Source organism: Pocillopora verrucosa, chromosome 12 (assembly GCF_036669915.1).
Source record: "Pocillopora verrucosa isolate sample1 chromosome 12, ASM3666991v2, whole genome shotgun sequence".
Lineage (NCBI taxonomy): Eukaryota > Metazoa > Cnidaria > Anthozoa > Scleractinia > Pocilloporidae > Pocillopora > Pocillopora verrucosa.
In genome coordinates this window covers 903,898-926,735 of record NC_089323.1, presented here as the reverse complement: position 1 = coordinate 926,735, position 22,838 = coordinate 903,898, and the positions used below count along the sequence as shown (strand labels likewise).

The 22,838-nt window shown below is 37.7% G+C and overlaps 1 protein-coding gene across 8 annotated transcripts; it reads left to right on the top strand.

The window, feature by feature from the left end:
- The first annotated feature begins 2,476 nt into the window (after positions 1–2,476).
- On the top strand, positions 2,477–21,581 carry LOC131769611 (PP2C-like domain-containing protein CG9801). Of its 8 annotated transcripts, none has more exons than XM_059085339.2 (4): positions 2,477–2,628; positions 6,002–6,172; positions 18,778–19,813; positions 20,382–21,581. In XM_059085339.2, the coding sequence occupies exons 2-4, from the start codon at positions 6,132–6,134 to the stop codon at positions 20,817–20,819; spliced, it is 1,515 nt and encodes a 504-aa protein (XP_058941322.1). In that variant the 5' UTR covers positions 2,477–2,628; positions 6,002–6,131; the 3' UTR covers positions 20,820–21,581. The 8 variants fall into 8 exon arrangements, with proteins under 8 accessions (XP_058941322.1, XP_066015822.1, XP_058941320.1 ...); XM_066159725.1 differs by lacking the exon at positions 2,477–2,628 and adding an exon at positions 3,965–4,079; XM_059085337.2 differs by lacking the exons at positions 2,477–2,628; positions 6,002–6,172 and adding an exon at positions 6,993–7,203.
- The last annotated feature ends 1,257 nt before the right edge of the window (positions 21,582–22,838 follow it).

Here is a 22,838-nt window from a genome sequence, read left to right as displayed (position 1 = left end):
ACAAATTTGATCTGGGAGTTAAGGGGTTAAGTGGAAAATATGCCTAGTCAACTGTTACACAAGCACAGATATTTTAAATCCTTGCTTGATCTGTTTTGCAGGAAGATGATCCAAGTCTACCAGATAACTATCAGTGGATCAACTGGTCAAAATAAACGACTCTATTACTTTTTTTGTTTGTTTTGTTTATAGAATGTACAATAAATTGTCTTAACATGCAAAACTGTGAGCATCTGGCAACATCTTGTTTCTTGCAAATGGAATTGCCTTGATATCCCCAAGATAAACATATTTCTCACCTGGGGTTTATAGAGTTTAAGAATTCTAGTGCTAGATTGATCCATTTTCTTTCATGGAATTTGTCATAGAAAGGTGCAAGTCTTAGTTTATTGTCAAGACAGGGATACGGGATAAAATTGTTGGTCGGTGATCATTTATGTTCAGTTTGTTGTAAAAAAAAAAATCATGACTTTGAATTAAACTTTTTTTGACACAACTTTCTCTCAAACAGCCTTTTTGTGTAAATAACTTGACTGCAAACTATTTTTCTAGTTAAGTGTGTCATACCTTCCCCTCCCTTCTTTTCTCCTTGCCCCTTATTCCTGCTCTTGCCCCCCCCCCCCCCATCCCTCATACCAACTTTGTCCGTTTACATCAATTTTTAAGGTGCAATTGTTTCTTCAGGGGAGGTGAAGTTTATTGTTTCAGAGAGGCCAGGTTACCTGGGAACATCACGTCTGCTGAGGACCTCAGATAAATGATGTGTTCTTTTGAAATCACGGATCATTATCAGTATCTGGGCAACTGCCCACCTACCCCTCCCCTAACTCATTAGTGTTAATGTTGGGTTAAGGGAGGGGTAGGTGGGCAGTTGCCCAGATACTGATATTGATCCGAAATCACTTTCCATGCAGTTCCAGTTAACATGACAAGATCGATTCAATACTTGATGCTTGAGTGCGAGCACTAAACACGTTTTTCTTTGTTCCGATACGTTCTCGTAATTTTAAGTTTCTGTTTACCTTAGAAGGGATTGTTTAGATGGATTCAAGATGTGATCACGAACATTTGCGTGCTTCTGTTTCAAGTAAAAAATCAACTGACGTATTCAAGAGAGAAGAGAACGAGTAATTTGACCCAGTTATTAAACACCTGGAAAGTTTGCTTTTCTCCTTGATCGAAACAAAACGTGAAAAATCCCTGTATAAGTGTATTTCTATTTCGCGTTAGCGTATCTCATTGTCCTCTTGCCTTGAAATTTAGTCAGTAAGCGAAAATGTAAGTCCTGCACTTCACCAGAACTGTTGTAAAATGGGGAGAAGCAACTCCTAAATTGCGAATTGTTGCGTGTCAGTACAGGGCATCCAGGCGAAAAAGCGTGAGCATCTGGTTCGAGTTTGTAAATTTGAATTCAAAAGAAAGTTAATAAAAGTTAAAAGTCGTCATAAAGTCACGCAGAACCGCGATGAATAATAACATTTGTCTTAAAAATAAACGCGCTTTCACTCTTGCTTGGGCCCAAAAACGGCGAATTTTGGTCATTTTGAAGATTCAGTGACGGACAATAGTCTGTGCAAAAAGTAAACAACAAGGTTAAATGTACGTTTGTACTGATGTCAAGTGAGAGGATTCATTGCATTTGTCTTTTCGACGTTTTCATCCATTTCCTCTTAAATCAAAATATACAGCTACGTGTCACGCCGTTTGTGTTGGCTTCCTGCAATGCTAGAGACCAGATTACGACACCCTCAAAGTGGTGCTAACATTTGATCATAATACTTGAAAAGCCGACATTTATCTAGTAAAACTTGTCAGTGGTTTCCCTCGAAAGATAATTATTGGATCCTAATATTCAATTTTTTTGTTATCTATCTATTCTTGGCATAAACCCAAGGCGGAAAAAAATTGTTCCTTGCATGATTTTCCTTGGGATCCCTTCGTTAAACATGAGTGAAAAGTCCAGAATTGATTAATTTAACTCTTTTTAATTAAGTGTACATAGATAATCCTTAGTATTGGTATTTTTAAAAAGTGACTAAGAAACCCACCCCTCTCCTACTATCACCCCCCCCCCCCCAAATCAATCGTTTCGTTAGCACGGGCAAACGGTCCAAAGCCTAAGGGCAGGACCAAATTGTTACAGCAACGGAATCGAAAAAGGACGTCAATCTTTAGGACAGATACAACGACGAAATCTGCGAACCGTTTTGATGATCTATTTTGCATTTCTTGAATGCTATCTTTACATTTCTACACAATAAATCCTTTATTAAAGATTCAGCTTGTTTACAAATCCAGTAAAAAAGTTTTTGGCCAATATCCATCTTTGACCTCACGCTTGGTCAATAACCGGAGGGCTATTACTCACAGATATTGCCTGATCAAGCCAATATCCGGTTGACGTCATCCGCGCAAGTGTCACTCATCTCGGATGCTACTGTCATACATGACATTCCAACGAATTTAGAAACTTTATTTTTCTGAAGTACGTGCCTAAGGGTTCCGTTCCCTACAAATCGATGGATGATGCTTTGAATTTACAATTTGATGCGAGGAAAAGGCATCGTGTTTGATGGAAGCCGTCTGTAGGATATTCAAACAAATCGTTTTGGTGTCACGATCAGGGACGTAAGTTGAACAAATTTCAGTTTCTATCTTGTGCGTAATTTTGCATGCAGTATTTTTCCCCTAAGATCGGTCTTTGTTATGTCAATAATTCTTCACTCTTCACAAATCTGTCTATATACAGTATCTATTGCGTGCATTTGTATCTTCGATGTTCTAAGTTTAAAAAATATGGGCCGGTTAAATACAATATTTTCAAGAAAAGGACTATTAAAACGCCAGTTTCATAATTTCGTGTAGATCTCTGTTTTGGAGATATTTGATGTAAGAAAACCGCAATATTCACAGCTGTACAATATGCCAAAATATACCTTGAGCACGTTCTCCGACTCATCCAAAAAAAATTGGCGATAATGGTTATATCCACCTAAAACTAATCAGTTTTTGCATAGCTTGCGTAACTGGAATTGTTTTCCACGATTTATACGCGCGATTTCACGAAGAAATGAAAGGTGGCTTTGAAGAGCGAATAAGTCTTTAAATATAATTTCAATATAGGATACTGTTCTATTTTGTACCAACGGGATGAATACGATAAACAATTTGATAGTTATTAACGAGAGAGTAAATTTGAAAAATCCATTTCAGCAACGCTGGAAGGTTAGTGCTTTGCGGGGCGTTGGTCGTATTCGAAGGAACGTACTGCAAACTGTAAACAACCGGAAGTAAAACTCTCCACAGAATTTCAAGCGGAAGTTGTAAACAATAAACTCAGCCCTCCATCCAGTACCCCGGTGTCTCCGGCTTTTTCAATCCTCAATACAGTCAAACCTGTATTAAGCGGTTACCCACTGGTTTTTTAATACCACAAGGTTAAAAAGTTAATAAATTTTAATTCTCCAGACTAACTATATAAGCAATAAAACTGGAATCTACAATTCAAGAACGACCGCTTACTAAAGGTTCCACAAAATGTGGCATTATGTAATACCATAAATATTGTCACTTTATGCCTAATTGACCGCTTCAAATACCAGAATTCGCTCAAAGATACTACAAATATTGTTTTCAGGAGAGAAATATGGATTAAATTTTACTTGGAAGATTATTTTTAGTTTTATTTGAGTGGTTTCGCTCAGTACAGGTGGAAGACGATATGCAAACCCTTCCTCAAAAGTGAAAATGACTTGAAGTGTTAAACACAGTCTGCTTTATGGATGAAAACCAAATTTACTTCAATGTTTATACAATTTTTCGTGGATGAATCATTCTGAAAGAAATTTTCAGAAATTAGCATGGGACCATCGAAGAACAAAACGTCACGTGAAACCTGATCAACAAAGGCAGAAGTTTGTTTACAATCATTTCTATTTTAAGAAATTATTCAATTCTTCGAAAAATTCCCTCTATTTTTGTACATTGGCATCTTTTCATACAATGGTGATGTATATAAATACTCAGCTATCTATTTATTAACTAGAAAAACGGTATCGAAGGCCTATAAAATCAAAGAGGTATGTAATTTTCTTGTTTTTGGGTCGTCAATTCTCTTCAACACAAATTATTTACTTGAAATTTTGCATAAAGTATTCAGATGTGCTTAAACGATGAATTCTGTTTGATTCATTGTCTGTTTCCGTCTTCCGGTTATCTGAGGTAAAAGAGAGATTTGAAGGAAAATAAAAGAAGCATTTCTTAAATTTTTGCCTTGAAAGAAATTAGGATGTTGCGTTTAATTTTAAATTCGAATGAAAATCGATACTACGAGATCTATAGCGTGTTGAAGAAAAAACCATGAACACCCTTCTTTTCAGAAGAGACATTTGTCTTCTTGCATCTCTAACGAACCAAATGTATTTTCAGCGTTATTTTTCTGAGTTGATTTCTAAGTCATGATGAAACATGATGGTCTATGCAGAAAAGATAGGAAAAAATGAGGCGATTCAGTCAATAAGGAAGCTTTTAACTTGCTCGATAAATAGAGACGTTTACAATTGACTAGCTGAAAGTTAGTCGTAAATTATGCATTTTAAAATCCACTACATCTATCATAACAATACCTCAAGCAAATTTGGTTTCGAAAGTAAGACTTGAAACCTTTTGCTACTCAAAAAATTCTCGCGATTCCTTGCAAGGACGAAAATTGCTGTGAAAGATTTTTTCCTTTGTGAACAAACTTGTCGGGTGAGATGAAATGACGTGAATATCAACTATATTTCAAGAATAGTTGTAAATTTGCATTATGTGTTTTGCATCGTCATTTTTTTTGTCAGGTGAGGCACGCGATTGTATCACGTTTTAAATATATTAAAATTAACTTTTTAGTTGATAGTCTTTGGAAACCCGCTGCCTTCAGCAGAAAGCTTAGAAAATTATAAAGAAAAAACTTTCAATTTTGTTATAAAAATGTAACAGTACTTTCTTGTTCTAATTAATCGTTGTTCGTGTTTATGTTAAATAAAATTACGAATGAAGATCGAAACGATTTCGGACTTAAGTTCTTTCAAAAACAATTATACTGTATTGCTTTGTATTCGCCTTTTGGTGCACCTGTTCATCGGTCCTTTTGTGATGTTATCCTAAGCGGGCAATGATGATTAAATCTTCCTGGTAGAGACCTTTTCTGGAAATAACTTCTCAAGGAAGTTGTCAGCTGAACTTGCGTCCGTAAATAAGTTCTTTTCATACGTTAAATTTCCTCGTTGCTACTTGCTCAAACTTAAAACCAGTATCGCATAGATAAGCAGAAATTTTTTAATTAACTGCTCGCTCAGTTTACTTCCTACGTTGCTAAGATATATACTTTTAATTCCGAAGATGCGAGTTTAATCTCCATTCTCTTAGTTCGTGCATTCCGGAATAGATGGAAGATCCAAGTAAAATCGATAACTTTAAACAGCATTCGCTTCTTTTGTGATACTATCTAAATATTTTAAATTTGGGATACAATAGAATCAGTGGCTCGATAGTACCTAAGCAAGTACATTGTGAAGCCTTTTAGATTACATAGTTGATTACGCTTGAGGTCAAGTCAGTTGTCGCCATAAACTGAAATAAAATTTTTGGTGGAACCCAATTGAGTATGATCCTTGACGTCCGAAGTAAGTCCGCCGAAGCAGGACCCCTGTATCAGGAAATCGTGACGAATTTCTGTTCTCGCAGCTAAGCGGTGCTTACCAAGCCATTTCCCCTGTTATTGTTACGTTCCCCGCAAAAGTCCAGTTGTGGGCGAAAAACCTATCGTTATAATAATTCGGTTAAATTTATCCAACTTCTGGTTAACTGAAAATTGCATTGAACGTCAATAAAATTCTTTGCATGCAGAGTTTCATCATTTAAAATAACACAGCTCTGACCAGTACTTATAATTTTCTCAAAACGTGTTATAGATGAACAAATAAGAACGTCAAGCTTAATTTGTTTTTATCTCTCTTAGGTGTTTCAGTTAATTTTCGTGTCAACCGTTTGGGATTATCAACATCGATTAGGGGTCACTGGTGACTGAAAACTACGTTGCGTTGCTGCAAAAGAAATAGGAAAAAGTATTCAAGCTCACAGGAGAGTCCATGTGGAATTACTTACGGGGCAAAGTCGGGAACTTTCTCAGGTAAGGTGTTATTCTAAAAAGACTTAAGCCCTAGTTATATATTTAAGGGTAGCCGAGACAATCTTTCCCCTTAAGACAACTTTGCGGAGTTGTGGGTTGTCACAGCTATCTCCTCACCAGTCTCTCTCGAGACAGTTGGACAAGGTCAGGTCCCAATGGGTTCCTGGAAGTGTTCATATTGAACAAAATGGCGGAGCGAAGGGAATAATTTTTAGCCGTCTCTTCTTGGGCAGGCGAGCTGAGGTATTTGTATGAGAAAAATTTGCAGCTTAGTGCAATAATTTTTTCAACGCACTTTTGAGTGATCTGCAACCTAAGTCTTCAGTATTATTTACATAACTGTACCATACAAGTATTAAATTGCTCCTGACAGAGACGATTGTCAGAATTAGTCTCACGCAATCGCGTTAGGTTTTTGCATTCAGGTCACCTCTTTTGTAAATGACATTGCTACATTTGAAAAATGTTGTTGCATTTCATCAAAATTGCTTTACTAACACCGTTGTCCTTCTTGGTGTTTTCAATAAACCGAGTAAAATGCAACGCATCAGCGACAACAGAACCAAAAAAAAAACAAAACAAGCGCATCGAGAAATTTTGACACAGTGAGGTCACGAACGAAACTTAAGTTCTTTGACACTCTACAAATGTTACGAAAGTAACATTTGTAACCTCTGCTCTGAAAGTTTACTTCAGACAGAATCTTTAACAAAGGATCACCTGTCACTTTACATCGCGTGACGATTTAATTTTCTTCCGTGACTGATTTTCGCGCATGTGATTAAGAAGTCCTTTATTGACAGATCAGATTTCAGTTACCGTATGAATTTTCTAAGCGTCCATTTGTTTGTAGTCCATTTTATGGATTGCCTCGTACAGTAGTGATCTGGCACTTGAAAGGAGAAAATGAGTACACCCACGGCGCAAGAAAATTCCGATCCTCCGCGGAAGATTTCAAAAACGTTCGCTCCTGTGGTACAAAAACCTTTTTCCTTGAGAAGACTCTTCATTCGCAGTTCGTTGGGACTCAGGTGAGGTTACAAGCCAACACAAAACTTTGCTTCTCGTGCATCCGCATGTAGTTTTCGCGTGAGGCGGATCGCGCAAGACATAAGGCAGATATAGAACCATGTAGGGCTATTGCGATTCCCCCGCAAAAATCCTCGAAAAGAAACTGTTTATTTTATTTTCTACTACTAAAAACCACAAGCGCCTTGAAGTCATGAGACACCGTATGACGCTAATAGACCGCATCGTAAACATTGTCTCGTAAAACAGGCTTTAAGTTAAATTTTAAGGTGAAATGCTTCATGAATCTGCTAAACTCGACGAGCTATTACATCTAGATTTGGTTAAATTTGTAACTGAAGTAAAACCCTATCAAATCTATGACCTTATTACCACATTATTAAACGCTGCTCTTGTGCGGTTCAGGATAAAAGTCAACCTTTGATTGGAGCTTACATCTTGTAACAAGATCAGACAAAGCAATTTTCCAATTGAGCATGTTTTCATTATTTTCGCGCGCGAGTCAAGCCTCCGGAGGCTATCAAAGTTCAAGATCTGTATTTATTGAGATCGGAAAAAGGAGAGCGAAATCCTTCGACCCAACAAGTCGGTGTGATTTTAGACCGTCGCATTACCAAAAATAATAATGATAAAAATAATGAAAAAGAAAATGATTCGGCCAACAGAAATAGAAAATGACACAATGTAGAGCGATGTTGCGTATTTTTCCCGTCGTGAAACTTGTATGTTGATTTCTTGCCAATGTGTACGTATTTAGATGAAAAGCGGGGAATTTTTCTGACTTATTGAAATTGAAAGTGTCTCTTGCATGGATTTTCTCTCATTTGCGCTCGGTGGAATCTCTGATAAAATGAAAAATCAAGGGCACATCGAAGTGCGCTAAAGAATCAGTCTTTAAACACTACGGTAAAATGTTAATAGTATTTTTGTAACCGTTCCTCATCTACGAGATTCCTTTTCAAATTTTTCAGGGGGAAGTCCCCTTTTTACACAACTACCAGTTTTCAGTTGAACTTAACAGACCAATCAAATTATTACAATCGGCAATTGATTTGAAGGACATCGTATGGAAAGAGATTTGTTTCACCTTTTAGTCACGTCTCAAACTTAAGCGAAACACGCTCATATCTTCTGATTGGCTGACTGTGGTTTTCGTGTAAACATAGTTGAAAACATTTAAAGTTGTTTGTCTTCCTTTATAGCTGAGTCCACAGACTTCCGGTAAGAAAACCCTTATTTGCCCGATCATGGTCCGTACTTCGGGCACAATACTCTTGAAATATTTTAAGATCTTTTTATTGGATGGGTTCAGTTATTTTTATAAACAGATATAAAAATCTTTGTTTTTTAGGTACTGTTCAGTTTGTCGTCCTCTCCAACTCGCTTCACAAATCCTCAGTAAACTCTTTTTGGCGAAAAGATTCGAGTCGATTTCACAGTGTTATCAGAATATTTCTTGAAAACGTTTTCATCTTTTGCCAAAAAAAACTATATTTTGTTCTAAGTTTTATTCGCATGCAACCACATAGATTTTAAATGCCCTGATTCATAGATGTACTTTGGAAACCATTTTGTTTCTGGAACCTCAGAAACCATTTCGTGACAAGCTTTCGAATGGCTTTTCATAGAATGAACCCATTTAACACAAAACGTGTCACGCTAAACACACAATCATGCAATCGCGAAATTTCATCTCCTGTGACTTAGTCTGAGTCAAGGCTTTCCAAGTGGGGTGGGGTTATTTAGGAGAGAAAAAGAAGGAAAGGTCTTCTTCCCACCCTCGCTTGGCCATAGACCCTTTCCGATGGAAGAGGTGATACTCAGGCTTACCTTTGACCTGTTGTTGATATGGATCACTGATTCATGAAAAGGCTGCTGCCGAGCCTAATCTGATTTTTCATAATACAATCTAAGACGAAGAGAACCAAATACGACTGCAGTGTGGAAGCCCTATAATTTTCGCAGGAATTTAATTTAATAACGTGGCCAGCCTGTGGTAACAATAGATTCCACTGCACGTGTTGCAGTCTGAGTCACGTAAACCTCGTCACCCGGAAACGAAGCTGAGCGCGCGTGAAGATATAACTCGTGTACGGCTTCGATAATAAACAAAAGCCTATTGTTTTGTTTTACCCTTTTATATAACCTTATGTACGAAGTTAATTTTCATAGTTTATGTAAATCGTTGAAGACACAAAAGACTTACCGCACTCGAGAAGAGCAAAGCCTGAGAATTGCAGATGTCTCCGAACTACAGCTGAACAAAATTACTTACATGACGGTCAGTATCAAACGAAATCCAGACGTCTTATATTTTAGCAAGACATAACAGAATCTTGAAAGCTCAGCACATTTTAGATTTTACCGATTCAATTCAAAAATTTAGGCGATGATGGAAAACAAACAATAAGATTACTCCGATTCCTTGCCTTAGAAAAAAAAAAAACGTCCGAGATCTCGAGCCGAACTTACTTACAATTAATTACATACGACTATATTATAATTTCCTTGTTATCAACATCTAATCTCGAAGAATTTGGTACGAATAATTGTTGATGACCTTGCACGTTCTCATTACCTGTCCCTTTGACTTAATCTGAAAAGTTAAGGAGAACTGATATTCTGCAAATTCCTTATCGATTACAATGGAGACTGCAGATCGCATCGTGATCAGAAAACAGGAACTGTGCGTTTCTTTTGAGAAATATCACCTTAAACGTTTGACATGAGGAAAGTGATTTGTTGTCGGAATAGATTGTAAGATGGTCGGTTCCCATAACATCACGGAACTCTACGATGCGTCACGTTCGATAGACACCGTGATTTGCTGTCAACAGTACGATCGGTGATTAGGAAAGCTTTTTGCCCGAAGGACTGAAAAATTGACATGAGATTTTATTAAATGTTTAAGAAAACCCAACGTATTTGCACAGCGCGATGCAGGCAATGCGAATAGGAAATTCAAATTGAGACGAGAAAGTTGTGCGTTGTCAACGTAAAGTTTCTAACCATCTGTTTTGATTCTCGTGATGAAGTACGAAATGCATCAGTTGGGGATTGATGCGCTTTTAGTTTCGGAAATGATGAATAAATTATATGAAATGTACACAAATCTGAAGCATATTTAGGCACGTGTTTACACTTGGTCTCGAAGAGAGGATAGCGACAATTTCTGCCGGCGAGGGAGTCAACAGAAAAAGGGTCATCCTGACTAGTTGCGGACAAGAGAAGGAGTGCGAGATAAAAAACAAAACAAAACAAAACATAAAAATATGGTGATTTTCCTTCTTAAGTGCCCTGACCCGGCCTTTTCATTGTCTCGCTGCTCGCCACTGTCAGTCGTTTTCGCTTGCCTATTGAACAGCTTGTCGCCTTGCTGGTTTAAAAGCAAGTAGCCTGCGTCAATAGAAAATTGTGGCAGATAGATTCTGGAAGAACTAGAGAAAATGTGGAGAAGGAAATGAGCAGCACCAGCTCAACCGGAAAGAAATTGTTCTTCCTCATGGGCTATGAATGTGTCGCTGAAGCTTCATGGCAGATTAAAGTTAAGATGAAAACATTTTTTCCGTGCCTCCCTAGAAAATGAGGGGGAGGGGTGGGACGGACTTATTCCTCATTTAGCCCGAGGGTGGGTGCCGGCGTATTCGAGAAAGGACACATAAGGAAGTAGGGTAATTTAACCTCTGTGACTGCTAATAGGTGGTTTTTAAGGTAAATATAGACTTCGATCACAGAGACATGGGAAGTTTGTTACTTTGGATGAAACTGAAAAATTGATTAAGAAATCAGCATAAAGGTAGGACAGCTTGCGACCAACCTTGAGGTAGGACTAGTGTAGTGTTCTTCGTTCGTTGCCAAATCGAAAGCACAGTCATCGTTTCTAACCGCACACAAGTAAGACGAATCGGAGCGAGCCAGTGCATCTCGTTTATTTATCAGACGTGAACGGCTTCAGCGTAGATTAATGCGGATTAAAGGATTAAAAATATATAAGGCAAGAACACAGTTAAGGAAGGTAAAATTTCGAGATTGTAATCATCAGGAACGTAAAATGCTAAACGTAGTTGGGTCGTAGCGTGATCACACATCCTGTATGCCAACGAACTAAAAAACCAGTTCACAATTACTTTTCTATTACAACTTGAAGAATTGTTTATGCCAAGGCCTTATTTGAGTGTCCCCTCAACCTAAAAAATACTGTTTAAATTTTGCGGGATTAAATGCATGAAGCTCAGAAGAGAGTTGTAATAATAAATTCGGACCACTGCTCCTTCCGTAAAGTATCCTCATAAAACTGACTACGAATATAATATTCTGCATGTAAATGACATTGCACTTCGCTTGAAGTCATGCGGAAATATATCATTGGAAAACTAGCGAATTTTGAGCGCAGTTCAGGGGTTGAGAGAGCTCTGTGGCCGCGCTAAGTCTGAGATCAGTTACCTAGTACAAGTGGACTTTTACTGTCCGAGATCGAAAGTTGGTGAGAAGATGACGAGGAATCACCAATAAAATTAGCTTAAAATATCAAATGGGTATGCCAAAGTCGACTAAAGTAGTTTATTCGAGTAGAAATGTCTGGCACTTAGTTTGAATTGCGCGGCTACATTTTTGGGATGGAGTCAGCGAACCGAAGCCTCATTCTTAATCGTAAAATTGGGATTGAATTCGTCTCGGGGAATCGGAAAATTAGGAGCATGGAGCTTTCAAATTTGCCGCAACAATTATGGTCAATTCATTTCTCTTGTCTAATCTGAAAAGGAAAATATTTTTGGGCAAACGTAGTGTAGTAAGGTCGTTCGTTAAAGCATGGCTGGCAGCAGACCTTACCACGGAGTGAATGTAATAATATTTCGTTCCTCCTCCATCGACCTAAATTTTTTCATGCAAATGTATGTACGAAAGGTTCAAGTCGAAAGAAAGCAAGAAACAAAATATTAAGGAAGAGAAGAGATTAATTTCGAGTCGGAACGTGTTCGGTCGCTACCACTCTCGATTCCCGTGTCACTGAGACAAACTCTTTTTCACTCACGTTTTTGGACGGCATCCAGGTTTGTTTATGTAGTTATAATATATGATAATGACCTAAAGGGTAATCGAGGTCAGTCACATGAGGTATTCATATTCATTATCTTCATATGATGTAGAATTTTTAAATAGCGCATCATCCATGCGGCTATGCTCTGATGCATTTTATAATACTTTGCAGGGAACTTTAGCCAAACTGCATAAAGCAGTTTGCAATTTTTGAAATTTATTGAAATATGGCTGGAGCACATAACCGCACAGCAGTCTGGAGCTCTACAACCTGAGCTATTAAACCAGGCGGTGATGTGGGCCCTTCATTAATAATAAAAATCAGGAGCCCATTAATTGGCTACCGTGAAAATACTGTAAAGAAATGCTCAATGGAAATTTGATGCCTGAGTTTAATTTCCCACACACTTCGGAAAAGATGGGCAAGCTTTTATGCCAACTAACAGGACGCCCACGCGAAATGTTAAGCAACATTAAGTGAGACCAGTGAGTCATAGAAAAAACACATTTATTGTCAATCAAGGGAAGGAATTGAGTAAAACTGAAACACTGAAAAAAAGGAAAAAACGGTTGCTGATCGGTTTTGCTCAGAAAAGCATCATCTGTATTCTAATGGCGTTCATCTTCGCAATTACCCTCCCCTCCCCCGCGAGATAAAATTCATTTTCGTCAATCGCATAAGTTCACGCTTCTCCTGCCTCGTACTCTCGGACGCTTTGCGAACTCTCCGCCTTTCAACCGGTAACGAACATGAGCGTAAGGGAACATGGAAAGAAGATGTGCGTTTACTTCCCGGCTTCGTTTTCTGAACACATTTTGCCATATAAGTAGACGCCGCAAAACTTTCTCCTATATGGCATCAGTTGGATATAAAGGAGTATCCATTTCCGCCTAATTTGGCTTGGCAAGTAATTGATCTCGAATAGTGAGAGACTACAATAATCTGTTCTTTTAAGGGCATGTATATCCGGTTAAAAAAAAGAGACAAGTTTATCCTTACGGGAAGCAGTCGGATGCAAAGTCGTACCCTTTTTTCACCTAATTTGGTGGCATAGCAGCTACAGTTATGGTTACGAGTTTATTTTAGCTAGATATGCGCAAACATAGAATTTTATCTGCATCGAAGGGAAGTCATTTTTGTAAGTTTTGTGTAAATTTATCGTGACAGTGGTCATGTCCGAACCATTCGCTAGTCACTTGAACAAACGAGAATATATCTCGAGTTCGACGGATTTTAATTAAAACAAACAAAGATAAAAATATTTCGAAATTCAATTATTACTGCGTTTGTTGTGATTCATCCTAGGTAATTTTGTAGAGAGAATCTTTGTTTTTACTTTTTTTTTTGATAAGTATCACTTTTTCTTTACAACTTAATTGCTCGTCATAAAGCCATCTAGGATTCCGCCTTGGGCGATATGGGGCCATACAATCAAGGATAAAATTGAATGGAAGGGAAATCCGAATACGGGATATCCGACCCCAAGCCCCCTCACGCACGTAACCCAATCCCAATGGGGCTTCAATCGTCAGGTTGTTTTATCTCCATGTTTTGTATCACACCAATGTCGCGTGATGAAAAAGTTCACTTTTTAGAGAAGCTTGAGTAACTTTTTTTTAAATTTTTTTTTTATTACCTCCCTTGGATGATTTAAAATTTCTAGCCCTTTTTTTCTTTACAAACTAAATCTTTTCTGTATCGCTCACTTTTCGTGAATTCGTAAGATCGGCCATAGCTTTGCAATGCGTACACACTTAGAGAACTGTTCACACTTCCTGGATTTTACAATCGTTCAAACACCGTTAAATGTTAAAGATGACTGAGCATTGTCTTCTAAATGCGGAGGATTTTTGTGAAGTTATCCGTTTAATTCTCGTTGTAATCCGCTTCCAATTTGTATAATAATCAGAAAAGAGACAGTAAATTGAATGTATTTTAATACAATAAACGTCAAGAACGGATCACTGTCAGTATCTTAGCAACTGCGCAACTCCCCTCTCCTAACCAACAATAGTCAACTGATGATAAGTTAGGGTTAATGTTAGGTTAGGGGAGGGGTAGGTGGGCAGCTGCTTAGATGCCAACATTGATCTTAATCAATTTGGCGTGTTCACATGTTAATCATGAAACTTTTTTATGGATATGGATGACGTAAAATTCCCTATTTGGTTGTTTGTTTGTAGCTCAGCCGATTCATTCGCATCTTGTTGTGATTGTTGATTGGCAAAGTACAAAGTGCTTAAGTTAGGGTTCACAGATTTATGTTACATAGTACCAAGTTATAGATCTTCGGACATTCGCATGGGCGCCGTAAATATCGCGTGACCGTAGTACTGAAATAAACAAGTATTACATGTTTAAATGTGAAAAGTGGCAAAATTCCAAGCTGAGATACGAACTATCACGAACGAAAATACTTAAAATTCCAAAAACTGACTTATTTGGTAGTATCTTGTTATAGCTTCATGCAGAGTTTCCCCTTCACAACGACTTCCAATGTGAAATTTTGTGAAATTTTGTCAAGTCAAAGATTCGAGGAAACTTGGTTTTCAAACTGACTGGGCCTTAAAAATACCAAAAAAAAAAAAAAAGGAAACACACACGAAAACAAAAGCAAACAAACAAGGTGAATTTATGCGTGACAAACATGTGGTTAAATGGTTGTTCAGTCTCAGCTTTACCTTTTCTTATCGTTAAAGCAGGTTGTTATATTATTTTGGATTGGTAATAATACAAGTGAATGAGCTATTTTAAATCTGATATACAGTAAAATCAGTAAACGCAAAGGTGCGAATGACCTTGAACATCATTTGCACTCATCTGGTGATTATTTATAACCATCCTTACTGCAAGTAACTGAATTTAACCCTTGAACTCTCAGAAGAGATTAACTTGTAAAATCACCTGCAATCAGTGATGCATTAATCAACAGAAAGATGACGAGAATAGACCGTGTCATCAGCACCATGATAAAGTTGTGACCTATCGGCTAATTCTCATGACTAGTTTATGGTAATTGTAAAGTAGTTCAAAAGGAGAGTTATTAATCAGACATTCTCGAGTATCAAAGGTTACATGGCAGATTCACGTGACCCCCATCGGCTGTGACACTATCCGATGACGATTCGTGACGAGCACATGATCATTACGTCCTTATTCGGTTATTAATGTGACTCGCTAATCGACGGGAGGTTAGAGTTTGAGGTTCGCGAATGGAAAAGAAATTGAATCAACGACTGATTCGGTTCAACGCTGAAAATGGGCATAAATTGTGATAAGATTTCCTCGCAGGAGGAGTCGGAGTCAAATACCAGGCGAGTACCCTTTCCAGAAACGCGTATTATCAAATCATGAGTAGTTTCCATTACTACGAGCCACAAACAAACTGAAACAAATTGAGACTGAAGTAACTTGTTAGGATGTCATACAGCAATTCTGTCTGTTGCGTGACATCCCAATAGATGGCTGCGAAAGAAACTAGCTCATAGCGAATACAATGCATGTTTAAAATTAGTTAACAAGTGCTGAACCAGTCTGCACTTTGACCGGAGAGTCTCAAAGGCTAGGCTAGAGTTTGACATTTGTTGTGAGTTTCATTTGAGAGAATCAGTGAAGCATCACGATCGAGTTACATTTTGTTCAGATAATCTCTTATTTTCGTGTTTGAGAGCACGTTGCCAACGTTTTAGGAAATGACGGACCTGGGGTGGGGTTGATATTCCTCTTTTTTTCTTTTTTTCTTAATATTCTTGAGAGGCATGTCCTACTTCTCAACCGCGGCGTTTTTTTTTTTTTTTTTAATCATCCCACCATCCAAAGTATTCCTATCGAAATCGTTTTGACATTTGAATAAACAGGATTATAGTACGGGGGCAGAGGTGAATTCGTCCAAGCAAAATTTAAAAACAAAATGAAAAAACGGCAGTGAGATAATATTATTCTATACAATGTAAATTTTCTGCAGTTATCATACAAAAAAATTCGTTGAAGCCAACTGGAAAAGAGTTGACTTGCGAGTCCCGGTGAACTTCAAAACTTAAATTTAAGGTTTATTTGTTTAAATGAAATTGGATGCCTAAGTTTAAAGTACAAGTGAATTGGAAGGTCCAATATTCCTGTAATTCGTCATCTGTTTGTAAAAGAAAAGGCTACAAGTGATTGTTAAAAGCTTTAAAACGCGTCGTCATGTCTCATGTTGACAAATTTCGAAATAGAGTTTACAGTAACAGACTGGCGTAGGAGGTTTGACGTTCGGCACGTATTCAGAACCTACGTCATCGAGACAACACGTGATCCTGATACGCCTCCAGTCTCCGACATAAGCGATGTAATTAGTAACGAGATCAGGATATGATCGGGCGTAAGATTTTTAGTTTGTAAAACTGGTCAAATCGAGCTAATATACATTTTTGTGCTCCAGACGATTTTGAATACAAAATGGTCGACATTGATGCCTTCGTTTTGGGGTCGAAAACCATTAGGGATATGCTCTCAAACGAAAATTTAGATAGTGGTATCGTGAGCGACTACAATTCAGATGAAGATGAAACCGTTTCTCTCGACGGAAATTTGGATTTTTCGAAGATATTGCATGAAAAGATGAGGTAGGAATTTGGTAAATGAATTTTACTTATGCACAAATCGGCGGAATATTAAGCAGTTGTTGTTGTTTGTCAGCTTCCAGCTTTCTTGAGCTGCACCTCCTTGAAGCTTGAATTGTAACTCGAGACGAATTAAAACTCCTTTCAAAGCATCTCTCGTCTCGTCATATGTGTATTGCTAGAGCGCATATTGGCAATTTACAATTGAAAATTACAGCTTTAGGTTTATGTATTTCGAAGCAGACGGCTGATCAATTAAATCGATGTATTGTTAAAGTTTAACATACCGACAGACTCGTAAACGTATTGTTTGCCGTGTCTTTCACGCTATCGCGATCAAATCAAATATCAAATTCTTTAGTTAACAAGAATCCTTAGCAAATTTTACTCGAATCGAAATGCTAGATTCTATGTCGCAACGAAATTAAGGGACTAATTTGGTAAATCAGCGATGGAAACCAGCACACGCTTCGCTGATTCCCTTTTTGCTGTATTAAGGTCATGACCTTGTTTGTTCTGATTGTGATGACAACGTAACAAATCGTATATAGAATTACACTTCGCACTGAGTGTAGTATCACTTTCGCTGTGAGCTCTTCTCGCGAAGTTGTGCAATGTGTTTTTGAGCTTCGTTTCTGATTTGTCCGTATTGCCGAGTGCCCTGGAGGTGTGAATTGGACTAGAATCTGATAAACAATCACGGCTGAGAAAAACAGGGTAGGTCGTAATCTCTTTTTGAAGAAAGGTCAAGACGCTAACTGGTCTGAGGCAGCTCTTTGGTATAGAAATCTTTACTATGTCTTTCTTTTGGCAAACATTTTTTTTTTAATCAGAATGAGTTGAGAATTTTGATCGACAATTTCTATTAACAGTTTCGATGAAGCTAGTTTTTGGGGCAGTTGGGTCGTCTGGCCCCAGTCAGCGCTGTCTACTCGTAAACTTACATAACAATTTATAATAAGTTGAAAAAGTTAACCTGTCTCTGCCCTTTCGATTTCGCAATGACCTTTTTACTGGAAGGGTATTTCTAGCCTGCCCTAGCTCTAAGAACTCATGCAGTTTAATTTTTTTGAGGCGAAAATTCAAAAAAAGGTGTTATTAATGTAAATTTTGTTACAGTTATTTTCTGCGTAACAAAGTCAAACACGTGCATTTACACGTGAATGCGTAGTTACATAACTAACATCCATTAGGGGTTTGTTTTTGTTTGGAAGTACTATTGTCAGTTGAGAGAAATGAGAAACTTTTGAATTAGCACTTGCTAGCAGATGTGGTAATGATGATGATGCTTTCTCTGGTTTTGGGTGTGGACAGACTCTGACAGCATAATGTAGGGGAAATGACCTCTAGTAGGGTAGTTCATCTTTAATTGTGAGGGCACCCAATTCAAAAGTGACCTTTAGTATAGTCTAGATACATCTGTAGTAATATATGTATTACGTTCTGAAATTTATTTGGTTGATTTTCTCATTGTGCAATGGAGGAATTATGAAAAAGCTTTTTAGTTTCTTTGAATTAAGAAAACGAGAAAGGGTTTGTTTCTCAATCAGGAATGAAAGAAAATTTAGAAGATGGAGAGGGAAAAACCTTCAGAACAGTGTGGTTTACTTACCCAGACAGAGAGGGATTTTTAAAGAAGGCTGAACATTGCACATCATGCTTAAATTTTCCAAGTTTATAAGCAACAACACACTAACCTCACCATTTGCAAAGCTTAAAAATAAAATGCAAATTGGAACAATTTGTGTGGCTGAAAAGGTTACTCTTGGTAATTGTGATTTTTTTCCATGCTATTAAAAAGGCAAGTAGTGTGGGTGTGAATTTGGGAAAAATCTTGACCACTCGCATGGAAACTGGCCATATATTTAAAGAAATGGGTAACTTCCTGCTAGTGAAGATTCAAACTTACCTGAATCTTTCTCTTCTTTGCCTTTTAGAGAAATAATGGTCAGAGAAAGTGAAGTTGAGTGGAGCAGTAATTATTGCGATTTGCCATGCCACAGAATTGTCCAACCAAGCAAAAAATTTTATGCTGCGGCAACAGGCCCAGATGATGGTGCAAAGAACATCATTCTAGAGCTTAGCAGTAAACCAGAGTGTAAGAAAACCAAGAAAGCGAAAGATTGTGATCCATTTGGGGAATGGATAAAGGGGCACTCCCGCGCTTATGGAATTGGAACCTCACTGTATGATTGCAATCCAATCACAAAGTTATTTTCAGGAGATCCAGTAGCTGATGTCTTTGCAGTGATTGCTGGAGAAAACAGTTGCATTCTTGCTCTAGCTGATGGCGTAAACTGGGGAGAGAATTCAAGGTTAGCTGCAAGATGCGCTGTAGCTGGATGCCTCCATCATTTAAGCCAGCATTTGTACACAGCAACTACAACTCGAGAGATCATGTGCATGCTCTTTGAAGCATTTGAGAATGCACAGAAATGCATCATTAATAAGAATGCAACGATGACAACTCTTTGCGTGGCTGTTGTTTGTCAACTCAAAGAAATGGACAGATGGGGACTTTGTGTTGTCAATGTTGGGGACAGCCTTGCCTTTGTTCACAGAAAAAGCAAAGGTGTCCAAGAGGTCACTATTGGCTCCCATTATGACACCCAGGAGAGAGACATGCGCGATCCTGGCGGCTCTTTGGGTCCTGTGGATGGCTACAACCCCGATTTGAGAAATTTAACTTTCTCATTCACCTTTCTCGACGCAGGAGACATTGTCTTTCTTACTAGCGATGGTGTTTCTGATAACTTTGATCCTGTGATAGCTCAGTGTAATCACTGTACAAGTTCTGAACTAGTGCGAACCCACAGTCTTGACTCCATGCTGCATGAAATCAATAGGAGTGCTAGGGATCAGGAAGTAATTTCCTCCCTGACTAGTAGCAGCAGAAGTGATCAGGACATTCCACAGCGCACGTATGATGCTCCCATTGCAAGGCACCAAAAGATGCTTGCTGACATGACAGAGGTAAACCAAGCACTTGTATTTTTCATATTTCTAGGATAGTGTGGGTACTTTACCTACACAGTGCATCTCTCCACTCAGGAGTGTAAATGGGTATCCAGTGAATTGTCAGGGAAACCTGATAAAATGCTGGGGAGGGGTGGAAGGGTAATTGGAAATGGACAAGCATCCCACAGGGGGGGGGGGAGGGGGAGGGGAGCAATACTCCTTGTCACCACATGTCATGGGAGGTAGAATTAATTTCCAGGTTCGATTGTCATGGTCTTGTCTTCTTTATAGCCAATATCATACACTAAGCTTCATTCTCATTAGGAGAAAGCATGAATTTTGAAAAGTTTAATTAAACAATGGCAACAGAAGAGAAAACAAAGTTGTCATATAGTTTTCATAGGAGAGAGACACTTTCATCTTGGCATGTCTCCCTACGTTTTCAATTTGAAATCCTTGGAGGATAGGTGCAGTGGAATAGCCTCTTGCATGTTTGCATCATTTTACTTCAGTTCAAAAAAGTTGGTTGTCGTCACTTTTTATTGCACATTATGTCTTAATATGTTTTCACTTTTCCTTCTAGGTGATCCAGAAAGAAAGTCTCGAAGATCATATCTCAGCACGCCATGTCTGTGCCAAGCTCCTTTCACATGTTATAGTGTGCACTGACAAAAAGCGCAAATATCTGGAGCAAATCAGCAAAGATGATCAGCGCTTAACTACAACAGACAAGAGATATCGGCGAGCCAGAGATAAAGAAATTTCCCGGCATATGCGAGACCTGCCAGGGAAGCTAGATCACGCAGCTGTGGTCGCATTTGAAGTTGGCCACTTCTCAGCTGAGCCTGACCAGCCAGAGTCAGAACAACAGATTGATGGAAAACCCAAGCTGAGCATTATAAACTTTTTCCGTGGATGGAAGAAAAATGGAAGAAGAGTGTCAGAGGAAGATTATAACAATTCTATTGAAATGGTTGCCACAGATTCTTTTAAAGAGCTCTACTCCTTATTTGGTAGTTAGTGGATTCTCATATGACAGTCTTGTCCACACATCCTGTAACCATTTTAAGCCATTCTGACTGAGAAGTTGAACTATGTTGGAGCTGACATGTGCAGCTGTTCAATTTTTTTACCTTAGATATTTAGTGAAGTGAACTCTCTTAAACTACTTCAGAATGTGGAAAACTGACAGGACTTTTTCATCTAATTCTTCAATCACATGTTTCAAAATCATATGTGCACATTCTTATGTTTATAGAAAGTTTGTACATAACATTCCAAAATGTATTTAGTGCTTTAAAGCTTCTAGAATATTTGTATGAATCATTTAGTTAAACAGTTGAAGATTAGGGGTTGTTAAACATTAAGAAAAGATTTTGTAGTAATGCTACACTAAAATTATTAATGGGCTTTTTCATGTTAGCATCATTTTATTTATGCTTCTGGAATTAATTTCTGTCCCTTTCATAATTACATCTATTAATCTCAGTACACTGTAGTTGAAATTTCAAAAAAATTAAAACCCAGAAGAATTCTGAATTCTGTATTTTCTAATTTTTATATTGATTTATGGAGAAAAGCAGACACATAACAGATCTAAAATTAGATTTTATGACTAGTTAGGGAATAAATTGATAGTTTTTCTTTAGTTCTAATGCATCACAGGAGTACATTTTTTAAAAGATAGTACACAATTCTAGAGAGAGACATCTGTCAGTGTATTATTGTGACTAAATATAGCATTTCTTTTTATAGAAATAAATTACAGGAGTGCCAGTTGCTATTTGCTGTTTACCAGATATTTTATTTGTCTTGCCTAGTAGGCAGGGATAACCTACATGACGAATTGGATTACCTTAACACTAACACAACACTCCCAAAAGTGTTTGACATGCAAATTCTCCTCACAATTTTTGTATATAATTCATTTAACTTGTGACGAGAATAGACACTTCAATCAGATTAAGAGAGCTATGTTGATGTAATAACAAATTCTTCAAACTGTTTGCATGGAAATGTACAGCAGCAGAACAGGATAATTACAAATCATATTTTTGGAGTTAAAGTTTCAAGAAAATTCATACATGGCCTTGACACTTGACATGCAATGTGATCAATATACACTTGCAGTTTTCATTAGAATTATGGAAATCATTGCTCATCAACCAACAAAATGTGATTGCCACTGTTATTCCTTTAATTTGGATTAGAAGTTTGCTCTACTTAGTTTGAGTGTTTTTATGTTGACATTTAGGGCTACAGGGCGTGGCAGAATTCCCATGACTGAGATAGACAAGTGCAAGCCATCTGGGCCAAAGCTGTACTTTGATGCACTCTAAGTTTTATTCTTAAAAAAAAAAAAAAGAAGCAATTTGCATGTGTTTAGACTTCTGTTGTATTTATAAATAGAACAGATTGCCTTTTTTTAAAACAGAATTAAAGTGAATTGTATATGTTCCTAGTTAAGGAGATCAGAGAAAAATGATTGTTATTATTCTGTTAAATCTTTTTAAAAAAGTAAAATAAAATCAATTTAAATTCCACATCTTTATAACTATTTCAGCCGGTTTACTAAACAGTCTGCGAACTATTTTTAGCCAGGAGCCCATTATCGCGTTTTCGCACAGTAACTGAAAGAGTTAATTTTGAATAACCAAAGTTTCGATCATTTTTAAGGCAATTAGAATTCTATTCATAAGAGCTGACAAAATAAACATCAGAACGCTCCCTGGCTTAATTCCATTAACCCTCTACACCCTAAGATCAGTATTCATGTTCTCTATAATGTTGTCATACATTTCCTTAGGTGCTGACAAGGAGAATTTGTTTAGCAATCAAAAGCCTCTTTAGTTGGTGATTATTTTCCTTAATTCTCGTGATCTCGATGTGTTATTCAGGGTATTTTGTAAGGAGAAATTAGATGCTAATCACTTAAGGTTCAAAGGGTTTATTAACTGTCAATTAAATGCTATTCATGACAGGCTTAATGAAATTTCCACGGTGAGAACAAGGAGGATAGAATTCCAGATATCGGTTGAAC

Bases quoted from the DNA above. Each gene is read 5' to 3' on its own strand.
- LOC131769611 (XM_059085336.2), top strand. From the start codon at position 16,677: ATGGTCGACATTGATGCCTTCGTTTTGGGGTCGAAAACCATTAGGGAT. The intron at 16,844-18,777 runs GTAGGAATTTGG...TTTGCCTTTTAG, and splicing joins ATATTGCATGAAAAGATGAG to AGAAATAATGGTCAGAGAAA. The intron at 19,814-20,381 runs GTAAACCAAGCA...TTTTCCTTCTAG, and splicing joins TGCTTGCTGACATGACAGAG to GTGATCCAGAAAGAAAGTCT.